A 14,771-nucleotide genomic window follows, 5' to 3' on the forward strand; every position below is an offset into this window, starting at 1 on the left:
GCATGTGATTCTAAGCAAAATAACAAGCATCAGAAATAATGTTATGTAAATGTGCCCACTGAACGCCATGTTGCTGCTTTGGAAATTGCATCTAATGGAGCATTTGCAACAAAATCTAACATTGCCACAGGTCTACGTCTGGACTGTGCTCTAGGAGGGAACAGAACGTGCTTATGTACAGCTGTATGGCACATACAATTCATCTTGCAATGGCAAATTTTGTCACAGGATCACCCTCCCTTCCTGTTGTGAAGGGAGCTGAACTGACTGGTTTTCTGCAGTTCCTTGGTTTGGCTGAGGTGGAACAACCCCTACAGACTTTATCAGCCACTTTTACTCCCTAAAAAGGGGCAAATACTCCCAAGAAAAAGAAAGGAAAAACTGACACATAAGGTGCCTGCCCCCTTGCCATCAGCCACACAGTTCCATGCATATGTTCGGGCAAGTATTACATGTAGTGTCAAAGGAAGACACTACTAGTATTACTGCCTGATCTGAAGATGTAAAAATGTATCTTATGTGCATGAACTAGGTCTTTATTACGAACAGTTAACATTTTACTCAATTAAAATATACTCACATTAGTAATTTGTTACTCCCCCCAAAAATCATTTTACTCCACTTTACGTTAAATCTTATCTGGAGCACAGGGTGGAACATCACTGCTCGGACATAGAGTATGTAAGCATAGGTAGGGTGTTCTCCCCTTTATTTGTGGGTTGGGGAAGACGACCGGTAATTCAAATGATTGGGTTACACTGAATTTTGAAGTATATTTTGGAGGGAAGCATTCAAGTGTCCAGAAAAAACAGGTAAGGCGTTTGTGTATAGTGACAAAGGGTTTGTTGACAGAAAAGCTAGCAGCTCACTTAATCTAATAGGAGGTAACTGCAAAAAGGAAAGATACTTTGTAAACAAGTTCCGTTAAAGGGGCTTTATGTATTGGCTCAACCGGAGGCCCGATTAATCTTTGAATGACTGTATTTAGTTCCCAGGCAGGCAGGTGTTGCGCGACTGATGAGTAAATGTGCTTTGGCCTTGCCTCACTTTCCACCATGACACTGTGTTGTCAGGTAGTGTATGCTGCCGAATGGCCGTCGAGGTGTAAACTAAACTCGAGTCAAGACTTTTAAAGGGAAGATAAAGAACATCTGCCAGCAAGAAGCCAATTGGATGTACACGTTTCTTTCAGCATCAAATGACAAGTAGCAGTGTCTAGTGTTCGGTTTCTTTGCTTCACGCGCTTCATGCCCATCCAGCGTGGTTGCAAATGTCCAAACTTGCATTTTGGGTGCAAGGCTCTCATGTTCGTAGTGTGAGGTCTTGGTGTGTTCACACGTTGATGCAAGCAGGTTGTGAACTGGGCAGAGCTGGATTAGTTAATACACTGGCTGCGAGAATACCACGGTTGTCTCACCCATTTTGGAACATTGAGAATCAGAGCCAGATGTTCCTGAAGTAGTTCCTTGACCACCTTGCGAAGTAATGGGGGCGGGAGCTAAAGTGTATACAAATATCCATGACCAGTTCATTCATAGTGCGTTGCCTAGAGACCCCGGTTACAGGTACATTAGATGTAAAGGCAGAGTATTTTCCATTCTGCCCCGTCACAAAAAGGCCCCCTGATTGTCCTCAGGATGTGAAAATCTGTTTGAGAATGCCGAAAGTGGTACGAAACGTGTAGCTGTACTTGCTTTTTCTCGTGTGGACTATTGTACAAATAAAATCATTTTATTCCAGACCCATTTTTCGCCTGTGCTGCCGTGTGATTAGTGCGACCCAGGCACCCTTTGGTGTCAGTTCTCATTATAGATTATTACACGGCCTGCGGTAGTGGCAGTGTAGTTATGGTTCAGTTGCTCAACCCATAAGAAGAGCACTTTTTGGGAGGTTTATAACTGCCCCCCAGACGAATCCTCAGAAAACCTTTCAAATAAAGTATATGGCCCCGTCAGATTGATTCTGCGCAATGGAAAAATATTATTTGCTCACACCTACAGTCCAAGCCTCTGGACAGATTTTCACCAAATTCACGGTAGGAGCTGGGGCTTGGTCCCGAGAGTGTGTGTTGGTAAATTTGGTGTGAATCGGTCCAGTCTTTAGTCTTTTTTTTTTAAACAGCCAAAAAGTAGGTCAAAAGAATTTGTGATATCTGGGTTTGGCCAGCAGACTCGCTTCCCTGTTCTGTCCGCCAACAGGCCTCCGATTGGTCCAGAGAATGGCATGATGGTCACAGACATCGGAAGCGCTCGCTAATTGGATGGTGAAAAGCGTGAGGTGCGTCATATTTTTGGAAGCGCCCGCCATGTTGGTTTCACGGACAATGCCCGTTATCTGCGAACATCGCAATAAAACATTAAAAAACACAACATTGCATGCGTCAAACTAATGAAACAATCTCTGGAGGAATGAGGGATGATGAGGTAGGGATTGGATATAGCCATAAAAAGCCAAAAAACAAACTGGTGGTTTTCAACCTTCGAAGTCCACGAACAGTTCCCTGTAACATACGCAAACGTTACAGCTATTCGGGGGCATGAATACATATTTTTGCATTAAAGGGTTGGTGAAAAGCAGATGTGGATGGCATATAACATTGGCGCTACTCAACAAAGTGTCTGAAATGTGATATTATTCTAGAGGGGACCTTCAATGGGTCTACAAAGTTTGGTGCTGTTGAATCTGCACAAATGTTTGCAAAAAGATTTAAGACCCAGATTTTAATGTTTTTGCAAAGTTTCGTTGATTTTGTGAAGAGGGGGCAAAATTAGGAGGGGTGGGTTTTAACATTTTTAGATGGGTTATAACTTGGTTGCCGTTTGACAAATGTGTACAAAAGATTATAGACTCAACCTTTTCTGCAAAGTCTGAATGGATTTTGTAAACTGGGAGCTAAATTATAGGGCTATTTTACGTACATACATTTTGACACTTTTCAAAAAATAAAGAAGCATTGGCAAGGACTTGTAAGCATGGTTTTACAAACGTGCTTGTGTCTTATTTTTGAAAAGTGTCATAATGTATGTACATAAAATAGTGATATAGCATTGGCGACTGAGGTATAGCCAGTGGACAGATTGTCCGAGTCATGGGCAAAGACCATGACTGATAATCTGGCTACTGGCCATGACCATGAGACACTGGCAATGGGGTTAAAGTGGGCATGGACACCAGGGACTGGCTATGTGGTGAGGTTTTTGAAAATCGGGATAGGTTTGAATGGGGAAAACAAATTCTGCCTGTGGCTAAAATTCTGTCAGTGGCTACAACCCGAAGTGCTGCACAGGATTGCATCAACAGATCGCCGTGCCCATCGCTGCATAGACTCTGAGACAATGAATTACCAAGCACGCCGAACCAGATGCCCACGTGGTCCCTAGGCCACCCCTTGAAATCATTACCCACCCTTATTTGCAACCATAGTGGGACAAGATATTGGGATTGGATGCTGGACTTTACACAACCCTGCAGCAATGACTGACCCACAATCCATATGCCTTGAGAAGAACAAGTTACTTACCCCTGGTAACAATCTTTCAACTGGATGTTCCTCCAACGTATTCCTCATCTTTGACATGTAGTGTCCAGCTTCTGCAATTGTTCGGCAGAGGGCGCCCTGCGTCGATAGTGTCGACTCGATGTCCCTCGAAGGCCTACGTCGAGGGTGACGTCATTGGAAATTATAAGTAGCACACACAGCACCCGTTGCCTCAGTTCTGTTTTTCTTCTCCTTGTGTAGCAGATAAGCTTTAAGTGGGCTGAGCTATAGGGGGTCCGAGCCCTGTTAGGCTCAGAAATATATCTGAGGCGGGATCCCTGCCGGGCTCATTAATGTCCCCTGGAAGCACCGGCCGCTAGAGGACACAACTTTATTTCTAAAAGCTGAAGCCCTCGCTCATGTGCGAGGGAGTCAGGCTTCAGCAAAAATGCCTTTAATCCATAATGGTGGTGCTGGCACCTGCAAAGCATCCCTTCAAATCAAGAGAGGCCTGTGGGCCGGTGCCACCATTACCAGAGAAAAGGTGTGGCCGCTGGAGGCAGAGACCTTTTTGTTCTAAGGGCTGAAGCTCCCGCTCATTCGAATGGAGCTTCAGGCTTTGGGAAGAGGGGCCTCAGCTTCCAACGCCCTCAACCTTTGATATGATGGGTTATTTATGATGCACTTAATACCCAGAGGTGGGCGCAGACACGGGAATTCGAGCCTGTAGTGCTAAAATTTGTCAGGTTCTCATTAAAGCCTCATTACATTTTACAGGCAAAATGTTGTAGCAATTCCAAACTACGGTAGTGAAACCTTCCTAAATCTGCACTGGGAAATTTGGGACTGCCTAGAAGCGATCTTTTGGAGGAAAATCCTACTATTGCCAAAATAATTTCCTATATTTAGAATATGCTTCAAATTGGCGTTACAGGAAAACCCTGTCAGATGAGATTAATGAGTGGTGCAACCAAATCCAAACAGCCATGCTGGACAAACCCATCTTGCTCCAGAACAAAATTTTAGCCCATCAACAAGCCCTTTTCACCAGATAACCCTGGCACAGACTATGACCAGCAATAACGCCTCATCCTTCGAGTTTAAGGATATGAGCGTACAGGAGGTTATCGCTCTCCTAAATTCAATCAAACCATCTGCCTGCAAGAGGGATGCTTGCTCAGCTCAACTTATTAAAGATTGCGCCGGCCCTCTTGCCCCCTTTCTCACTGCATTCCTCAATGCATCATTCCAAACAGGCCGCGTCCCCACCCGTCTCAAGGAAGCATGGGTACGCCCTCTTAAAAAACCAACCCTAGACCCAAATGCCCCAGGGAATTATAGACCTATCATGACAGTCCCCTTCCTCTTAAAAATTCTGGACAAAGCAGTTTACCTGCAAATCCAGAAGTATCCCGAAATCAACAAGGTGCTTGGTCTAAGACCATCAGGATTCCGCCCAGGGCACGGCACGGCACTGAAACTGCTCTCATAGACCTAGAAAATCAAATGGACTTGAGACGCGCGGGCAAACCTGCGTTGCTCCTGGACCCATCAGCGGCTTTCGACCTGGTGGATCACAATACTCTCTGTCACCACCTCTCCACTGCCGCCAACTTCTCCACTTCAGCCATAGCTTGGATCACCTCGTTTCTTCAGGAAAGGGTTATGAAAGTCATCTCCGACTCAGCGTGTGCATTCTCAAGCCTCATCAAATGTGGAGTCCCTCAAGGATCCTGCATTTCCCCCACTCTATACAACCTGTTCACCAGGCCACTGTTTCAAATCCTGGATGCCTTGCGCATCATGTATACCAACTATGGTGATGTCACACATGCCCTCATTCCCCTCACAGGTGATTACGAAGCCGATAAGGCCACCCTCGAGTCAACCTACTCCACAATTCAAACGTGGATGGCAGAAACTTGATTATGCCTCAATGGGGATAAAACCGAGCTTCTGATAATCGGTTCACCAGCCACGCTTAAGAAGTTGGATAAACAGTTTCTTTACCATTGACCACTCGTCAATCACAGTACTGCAAACTGTAAAAACCCTAGGAGTCTACCTCGACTCTGACCTCTCCATGAACAGACAAGTTAATGCCATTTCCTCGACCTCTGCATATCACTCCAAACTTATCAATGCTATTAGACCATATCTCTCGAAGCCTAACTGTCTTACCATTGCAAGCGCAATAATCGGATCAAGATTAGACTACTGTAATGCCCTCTTCCTAGGAACCTCCAATAAAAACCTCTCCAAACTACAGACAGTCCAGAATAACGCCCTTAGGGCAGCCACTGGCATCTCCAAAAGGGAACACATTTCAGACACACGAAAACAAGTCCATTGGCTCCCTATCAAGGAGAGGATAGCCTTCAAAGCCCTGGCCATAACACAAATGCTTCCACAACCAGGCACCCCAATACCTGGTGCAAAGGGTTATTAAGCAAGAACCTACGAGACCCACCAGATCAGCCTATGCGAACAGGATATCCGTTCCTAAAACAGCACGAGCAGGAGGATCCAGCTTTCCAGTTCTGGCAGCAACACACTGGAATGCCGTCCCTCCACATGCTAGGAATACTGTATCTCACCTGACATTCAGGAAACTAATCAAAACCCTGCTGTTCACCTAAGCTCTCCTTAGATCACCCGACTGCTGCACTCCACTACCACAAGCTAGTGCGCACTCCTATACCAATTTCACCTCTTGTAACTAATGCAACACTTTTTATTAAGCTCAATGGAACCAAGAGCCTACCATCTCTGCGTAACCAAGCCAAATATGTGCATAAGACAATCTCTGCAACAGTGCCTCAATGCCTGCGGGCTGCTTGTGCGCTTTACAAATGCAAATAAATAAATAATCCACCGCTTGCCATTCTAAAATCCAGATCCCTTACCTCTCGCGCCTCAACCCTGGAAATGTGGAAAGAAGCTTGTGTTCAAATGTTGGGACTTCTCGATTCTTCACAGGAAACTGTGATGCAGAAACCACTAGATATCAAAAGAAAGCTGCAAAGAACTGACTGGATAGAGACAAATAAGAAAGATCCGTATAAATTCGCAATAAGAGGAGTAATTGAAAATGGAGCCCTAAACCAGCTGCCTTCGTACCTGGCTTTCTTCCATGTCAGCAAACCAGAGACCTCTTTTTAAGGATGAGACTCAACATATTGCCCACAAGAGAAGTTCTTGCGACAAGCATACAACTCGCTGCAGATTATACAACCGGTAGCTTCTGTAACCAACACGACCAGATTGAATCACTGCATCACATCATTATGACCTGATTAGCATTGACTGGCGAGAGACAGTGATTCGCTGCAATGCTACTGGCAGCAAATCTGGTTCTATCGCCCGAAGATAGATGGGCAACATTGATGCTGGTAATTGACAAGAAGCTGATATTCGTAGTAAGTCAATTCTGGACAAAGATAATTGGATAAAACTATTAAACATTGAGAGAACCCCTTGCATCGTCTAGATGTGGGAAATTTGTTGAACTGGAATAATTTAAAGCTTAAAGAATTTTCTGGCGCTTGAATACATTGCATAGACTTATTTTGTAGAGATTATTTTATCGAGGATATTTTAAGGATCCTTATGGGATTTCCCTTTTCTTTATTAATTGTAACACATCCATTTCTTTGATGTTTTTTAACAAACGATGAGATATAATGAAAAAGTTTTTTTGTAAAAAATAAAAAAAACACAACCTCTTTTGTCAGCCCATACAGCACATTCCAAACCTAGTGTCATGGCAACATTCGCTTTCATTGCAAATGTTAAATTAGATGCAATTTGCAAAGCAGCAACATGGTGTTCAGTGCACACAACATTACTTCATAGACCTGCAAGCAAGAGAAGTTCCTCAAGCGGGCCAGGCATTACTAAAGAATCGTTTTTCGATTTTCCCTTCAGCTCCCCCGCCACTTTCTCCAGGTACGGCTAGCTAATCCACGCAGATTCACAAGCTTCAGAAAGCCAACATTATTTAGCTAGTAATAATCTTTCTGTGCTTTGTATCTGTTTAGAATCACATGTGCGCAACAACCATCCCCACATTGGGGCTGGGGCTCACTTCAAGAACAGCCTACAATCACGCAGCAGACTTGTTACATGTCAGAAAAACAAACAATTGGGGGACGTCAACACGTGGAGGATCATTGGTACCTGCACACGCAAGACACCCTGTCGACCACTCCTTTTACCCCCTCAATTTGAAAATACAAGATGTAAAACTCCAAGCTAGCTACTAAATGGCGACCAAAGCATGTGAATCTAAACAGATTTACAGGCCTCAGAAATATATGAGAAACAGGTGATTTACAAAAAAAGGTAACATTACTAGGGGGCAAGTGCTTCAAACTGAAAGTAGTAACGTACAAATAGACAAAATTACTTTTTTTAAATTATGCATTAGTTGTTTTGATTTGTCTTGTCCCTGCTCTATGTCTCACGTCAATCAACCCCTAATAAATAGTGCAGCACATGCCATCTTTGCGCTATTGTATAAGAACTGTTCTGGGAATGCCTTCGCCATCAGTAAACGTGCCATAATTGCTGATCGACATCCCTGTTCTTCAAAGAAATTCAAATGCATTCTGCTATTGCCATTAAACCTAGTCTTCACCAGTTATTTGTGATTCTTATTTTGCTTTCCAGATGTTCAGGATATGCAACAACTTCAAAGCTGCTTCCGGTTGGTACATACATTAATCTATAAAACAGCATCTTTCAATGGCCATTTAAGTCAGGTGAAGGTGTGAAAAAAAGCGAATCCAAAGATGTGTTATACAAACTAAATACTGCAAGAGAAGTATTAGTCCAAGTGTTCTTTCAGATTTGGGTAGGAAAATAGGATTTATGCAACGGTGTGAAAATCAGTTGGTAATTTAAGCAAACAATTATAATTTTGATTTAAAGAGGGAAAATATGAAGTTATGAGTGCTGGAGAGGTGGGTGGGTTACAAAAGGTCAGTTAGACTGCTGTACCATCCAAGAATACGAAGTTTAAAGGGCTCATAAAGCAGAACATCTACTTGCAGCGAACAACCATGACCATCCCCTAGAAGACATCACCCGCAAAAGGGTTCCAAACTGAAGGTTCAGCTTAGTTACTGATGAGATAATAAACATCACCTGCTACAGAGTAACATTTTAAAACACTGCTTCAATAAATGGATGCCCCGATTCTCTCACCACATTCAAACCATCAATCATGTTGACTTCATACACACTACCCTGCCTGCTCAAGACTGGTCAACAATGTCAGAAGTGGATAAGCCACTATTTTAGTGGCTGCACACCCACAGTTGTTGCACACCCACAGTGGATCTCCTTCCAGCCTCACCTGCCATCTGCTAACAAACCACTGCCATTTCCCCCCAAAGCGGCACTAACAAGTTAGTACCTGGGTGGACATTGCATCAGCCGTCTGAATCTGAAAGTTTTGCTGGGATTTCTGTGGAACGGTTGGCAGAGTAGCAGAGGCTGCCTGGACAACACGCAGAGCCTGCTGGGGGATTTGCACCACTGTCTGGTCCTGTTTGGGTTGCACAAGCTGCATCTGCTGCAACATAGTTTGCTGACCTTGTCCTTGTCCCTGAACGATGAGCAGGTTGTTGCCTGCTTGGATAATGTTTTCTGCTGTCGTTTCGATCAGCACAGTCTCTACTTGCTCACCCAGGTTAGCTGTGGGGGACATGGCAGACAGCGTTGCATTTTTTTTCCTGGTCTTTTTGTTGGTCTTTGGTGACAGTATTGGGGGACATTCCGTGATATAATGTGTTGTGCTGTTGTCCCCTGCTCCAATGAGGTTACTGAGAGGGACAGTGATTGTGCAGCCATCAGATGTCTTCATGTTAACCATGCTCTGCATGGAGCCGGGGGCCACCTGAAATTTCTGGACGCATGACGGTTTGATGGGCACATGCTTGGTGGTGGCGCTCATGGTTTGGTTGGTGCCGGAGATGAGCTGGATCTGGTTTGCCAGGTTCTGCTGGACTTGGAACGTTTGCCCGGCCTGTGGCGCCGCCTGGTACTGCACAGTGCCAGATGTGCAGGCTCCTTTGTTGATAACAGGAGGGTTCTGAATGGCAAAAACAAGCTGCCCTCCAGGGTAAGAAGTCCCCAGCTGGGAGCTCTGGAGTTGAATGATGTTTCCTTTGGAGGACAGGAGTCCAAAGTTGCCCTTGCCTTGGACTGGCGCTGGCTTGATTGGCACCAGTTTTCTAGGTGTTGGTTGCGAAGGAACTGGGGGGGCAACAGCCTCTTCCACCACTGGTGGACCAATTCGGCTACATGTCGCTGCAAGAAGGGCCAAAGGAGATGGCTGAGAGTCCTAGAAAATAGAGGAAAGGGTCCATTAGAGTTACCATATTGGCTTAAAGTACTTGCTGGCAGTGCGAAATGTCATACAAATCACCAATCATCCCCCAAAAATTTAAAATCCCAAGTCTGATTTTATGCAAGTTAGCTTTGGTCCTTCAAAGCCCTACAGCTAAACTGCTAAATCGAGACAGGACTGCAACGCACAAGAATCTGATAGAATAAAACTGGAATAGTAAGCGAAATGAGAAAATACCTCCCCTCACAAAACCATAGCCTATTCCGACTATTCTGACAAAACTCCACAAGTAGACTCTGAGGCTAATCGTAAACATGTACACACATCCCAAGATACAAGAGCACCCTAAATTGAAGGTCAAAAGACTTAATCAAGAAGGGCTTAATTTGGAAATTCAAAAGGGAACCTGGTCAAACAAAGCAGTAAAGATTAAATACAATACAAGTAAATAATTTAACATTTACCAAAAGGAAAAGAACCATGAAAGCTACAACAGCACCAAACATAGGCTATAGAAAATAACTTGGACTGCTCAAAAAACACAAACCATGAATGCAGATCCTGTGCAAAGGTGTTATCAGCCCCATATTTTTGTTAAAACATACAAGCCGGTCCTTAAGAAGCCACTAGCTCAAAGTCAAACTGAGGGGAAAAAAAAAAAAAAAAATGTTAAATACAGGCAAGCAACAAAATCAGATATGGGCACCCCTCAAATACCTACAGCGTAAAAAAAAAAAAAGCTAGTTCGGAATCAAAAAATGTGCAAAGTAAACAAACGCTACAGCAGTGCGTTTTTTGAATGTGGTACAATTTATGTGATGGGGTACTCAGGAAGTGGGACAGCTGCTCATCAGTTGCCGAATAGTGTCCTGAATAATATGCCCACTGTTCCTTTTCAGAATAAGCAAGGCAACTTGCAGACAATACACTGAAGTGGGAAAAACTAATTTTTAAAAAGCGGCTGAAGAGGACAGGTCCGACAGGAAACAAAATATTAGTAGTGATACATACAGGGCCGGGGAGACACTGCTATAGCAGAGCCGAGTAAGGTGTGTGTAAAGTGTGGAGGACTGAGCAGAGCCTAGCTGCAGTTACAAAGCTACAAGTAACCAGACATACACCAGTCACAGGGCTTGGTGACAGACTGGAATAAATCACAGTGCCCATGGGAGAGAAAGGGGTATCAGACGCTGGCAGCAGTAACAGTACAGGTGAAGACCAGCAGCAATCACAGGGATGGATGGGAACACAAAAGGTAGCAGTCCGGTCTCTACAGACCCTGGCAATTCTTATTGGGCTAGAAATGTTACCTATGCCACATCATCAGGGTGCAGACTCTGGCCTACAATTGGTAGTCACATTTTTGGACCCCCGCCCTTTCGAATGCCCACTAACACCGCAAACATATTACAAGTACATCACCACACAGCCTTACACAGGGTGACTATAGAGTGCGGCTAAACATGCACCAGCAACTAACATTCACACAAATTGCAACAGCGGAAAGAACATGCCGACAAGTACTGGTAGTCGTACAGTACTATGCCTTAACGACTTGTCAGATAGTACAAGTGCATGACAGATTGGTGAGAGGTGGGGGTCGAGGAGGACATACAGAATAATAAACTACCGGGTATTAGCCTATTTGAAATGACCTAACAATCACTGGTTGAATTTCACATGAGTGATTTGGCCTTCGGGCCAATTTGACCACATAAATTACTAAATAGCAACCCTGGAGAGCAGGGGTTGCGAGGGTGTCCCATGCTATCCAAGGTTGGTATTTAGCAATTTTGGGGGTGCAGGGGTGTCCGCTTCGTTAAAATTGGAGGCGGGGGGACAAACAAATTTAAATAAAATAAATACGCATAGAATGCGCTCTTGCGTGCAATTGTTTTTCAGTCAAATTGCTGCGAACGAATTGCATACAGTCAAATCTACCTAAACCAAACTACCGTGCTAGCCCTGGCGACATTTCCGGTTGATTGGTCGACACTAATACGCCTATGCTCGGATATTTCAGGTACAACCAAGCAAGGGAGGGATTGGGGGGGGGGGGGGGGGGTGGGCGCAGGGAGGACAGGACAGACCGACCTAGTGAGTTCATGGTCGTGCAAGTGCGCAGACAGGAAGTGCGAGGGGGCCGAGGGGTCCAGTCCAGCAAAGGGCCTGGGTTAAGTGCAGAGTGGTTTCCCCTCTCATGGAGCGAATTCCGACTGCAGTAGTGCCAAGTAGAGTGCAGAGGCAAGTGCAGGCTTGGCGGGGGAGCCTGGGACCTGAGTGGCTCTAGAGGTGCACCAGGCGACCAGTCCGTGAACTGAGCAGGTTGGGAAGAGAAAGGAGGGCAACAGGGGAGAAGAGAAAGGAGGTTAGCAGGGGAGAAGTAGAGAGAAGCAAGGATATGGCTTGTGCTTCTGTTCTGGACAAGTTGAGGTCGGAGAGTAGCAGTAGGAAGATTGAGAAAGACTGTTGCAGTAGTCCAGTCTGGAGAGAACCAGGGCTGTGGAGACGGCGAGTCTCTGGGGAAAGGTGAGAAAAGGTAGAGTGCCTTTGAGGAGGTGCAGCTGATAGTGGGAGTGTAGAGTCAAGGATGACCCCCCCAGATTTTTTGCCTCACTAGTGAGTGAGGGCGCTGGACCAGGAGAGGCTGGCCAGAGTGAAAGTGGGAAAGCGGGAGCAGGGGTCCCAATGAGAACGATCTCTGTCTTACTGGCATTAAGGCAGAGATCGTTAGCTGCACACCAGGACTGAATTGCAGACAGTCAGGAATGAGCGAGGAGGGGAGGCCGAGGGTAGCCTGGACAGCTGTGTGTCATCCGCATAGCACTGAAAGTTGGAGGTGAAGGCAGATATCTTGTGGGCCAAAGGGGCCATGTAGACATTGAAAACCCAGGGGGATAGATTAGATCCCTGGGGAACACCACAAGTAGAGAGATTGATAGAGAGAAAGGATCCAAGTTCCACCTGGGAAGGACGGTCAGAGAGAAAGGACGCTAGCGACACCAGGGCCTGATCTGTTAATGAGACTGCAGTAGGGTTGGCTAGTTCCTTGCAGACTGAAAAGTTTGGCCGTGTTATTGGATGCCACGCAGATGCAGGCTTGAATATGGACTCTTTTCTTGGACCAGGTGCAGAGTCTATATTGCCTTTGCAGAAGGCGGCAGGCTAGCTTATCAGAGGGTGCATCTGAAGATCACCATTTCCGTTCCGCTGCGCTTGAGCTCAGCTAAGTCGAGTCGTACCAAGAGTTTGACAGGGGCAAGGATGTCCAGAGTAATGGAGATGGAAAGGTGAAAGTTAAGAGGACTGTGTCAGGGTGGGAGTCAGCCGCAAGAGGAGGAGACACTCGGGTGACCATGAAAGTGGGAGGCAGTGCAGGGTGTGCCAGTGCTAAAGGAGAAGAAAGCTTCAAGTGAGAGGAGAGAAAGTGATTGGTGAAAAAAAGAGAGACAGAAAGAGTGATTAGAGACAGAGAGCATGCAGACCAGGCATTCGAAGGAGGAGTAGGCCCGAGTGGGAATGGTGGAAACAGGGATCCACTCTGGAAAGATCAGGGCAACTCCACCCTCCTGACCTGCTGAGCCTGGGCTTAGAGAGGATCTTGTAGCCTTCAGGGAGAAGTGTGTCAAAACTCGTGACATAGCGGTCCTTAAACAAGGTCCCAGTGAGAGCAAGAACATCAAGGTCCAGATGTTCAAGGAGGTTGACTGCTGAGCAAGAGTGAAGCGTGGCAACATGGAGCAGATTGCCATTTTTGAGAGACTAAGGGGCGGGGTGGAGGGGACAGAGGTAGCGTAAGCAGCGAGGGTGCCCGAGAGATCTAAGCAAGAGAAGGCAGAGGGGCCGAAAGGAGTGCAGGCAAGGGGGCCGGGACAGTGGTAGCTTGCAAGGAATTCAGTGCAGGAAGGGTCACAGGGGGCAAGGGAGCCCCAAATGCATCAGCAGTGGGTGGCAAGGGCACCAGTGTGGGAGAGGCTGACGAGGTTGTTAGTGCAGAGTGTGTGGGCAAGGGAACCAGGTTAGTAGATGTCAAAGGAGCCATAGTAAGAGGCGGTGTGATCAGGCGGTGGCAAGGTAGCCAAGGTGTGCATAGCAGGCAGGGGAGCCATAGGTGCAGACGGCAAGGGAGCCAGTGAGGAGGAAGGTGGAAAAAGGGGGGGGCTTCACAAAAAGGAGGTTGTTGGGTTGAGTCCCTTGTACCAAGACGGTACCATTTCGATAGATATTAATGATGACCCTGGAAGTCGAGGACGCCGCAAGAAGGACCTCCCAATGGGTGCCACCAAAGATCTGTGAGGAAGAGTGGGGAAAGAGCAGAGTGACCTTAAGAAGAGTCCATAAATCGGGAGAAGGAACGACAAAGAGGATCTCTGGCGGATGCACGGACATAGGTGTCAGCGATAGGAAGGCCTGGGCTGGAGCCCAGTGTGTCTGAGTTTTTTCTAGAAAGACTTAGTGAGCGGTGAAGGAAAGGAGATAGAGAAGCAGTTAGTGAAGATAGAAGAGATAGAGAGCGCCATTGTGAGGGGGCACATAGTGGTACACTTAACCAGGCTGAGCAGCTGAGCCACAGGGGAAAGAGTAGACAGCAGGGCGCAGGCGCACAAAGGAAGCACACAATAGGAATGGGAGAAACATAGTACATAGCGCAAGGGAGTGAGTAGTAGTTTAGCTGGCAGAACAAAACAGATACATTATGAAAGCACACCTAATTTCGATTTGTAAACTAACAGCAATCGAGGATGGAAGTACATCTAATGGGTTCAACATTCTGCAAATACCTTACTCAATTACATTAAATATGATGCACTAGTGGACAGATGGAAGTCACCCATTGGTAGCATACTGTGACAATTCCTTGCTCAAAGGCAAAACTCACCTTTCAGCTAAGCACAACTTCAAATCAGATGACTTACATGAACGCGATCAGGTCACCAC

General features: G+C 45.9%; 1 protein-coding gene across 2 annotated transcripts in view; it reads right to left on the minus strand.

Annotated features, from left to right (window-relative positions):
• The window catches only part of SP2 (Sp2 transcription factor), a 267,341-nt gene that overhangs the window by 217,594 nt on the left and 34,976 nt on the right, over positions 1-14,771 (minus strand). Inside the window, exons 1-2 of one of the 2 annotated variants that reach the window (XM_069634643.1) lie at positions 10,381-10,468; positions 8,898-9,827 (exon numbers count right to left, since the gene is read on the minus strand). In XM_069634643.1, coding sequence (XP_069490744.1) covers positions 8,898-9,827; positions 10,381-10,383 — 933 coding nt within the window. In that variant the 5' untranslated portion in view covers positions 10,384-10,468. Of the gene's footprint in view, positions 1-8,897; positions 9,828-10,380; positions 10,469-14,771 lie in introns of those variants that run through there. The other variant, XM_069634642.1, reaches the window with a different exon arrangement.

The sequence above is a fragment of the Ambystoma mexicanum genome, chromosome 13 (genome assembly GCF_040938575.1).
Source record: "Ambystoma mexicanum isolate Mex_15411 chromosome 13, UKY_AmexF1_1, whole genome shotgun sequence".
In the NCBI taxonomy this organism is placed as follows: domain Eukaryota; kingdom Metazoa; phylum Chordata; class Amphibia; order Caudata; family Ambystomatidae; genus Ambystoma; species Ambystoma mexicanum.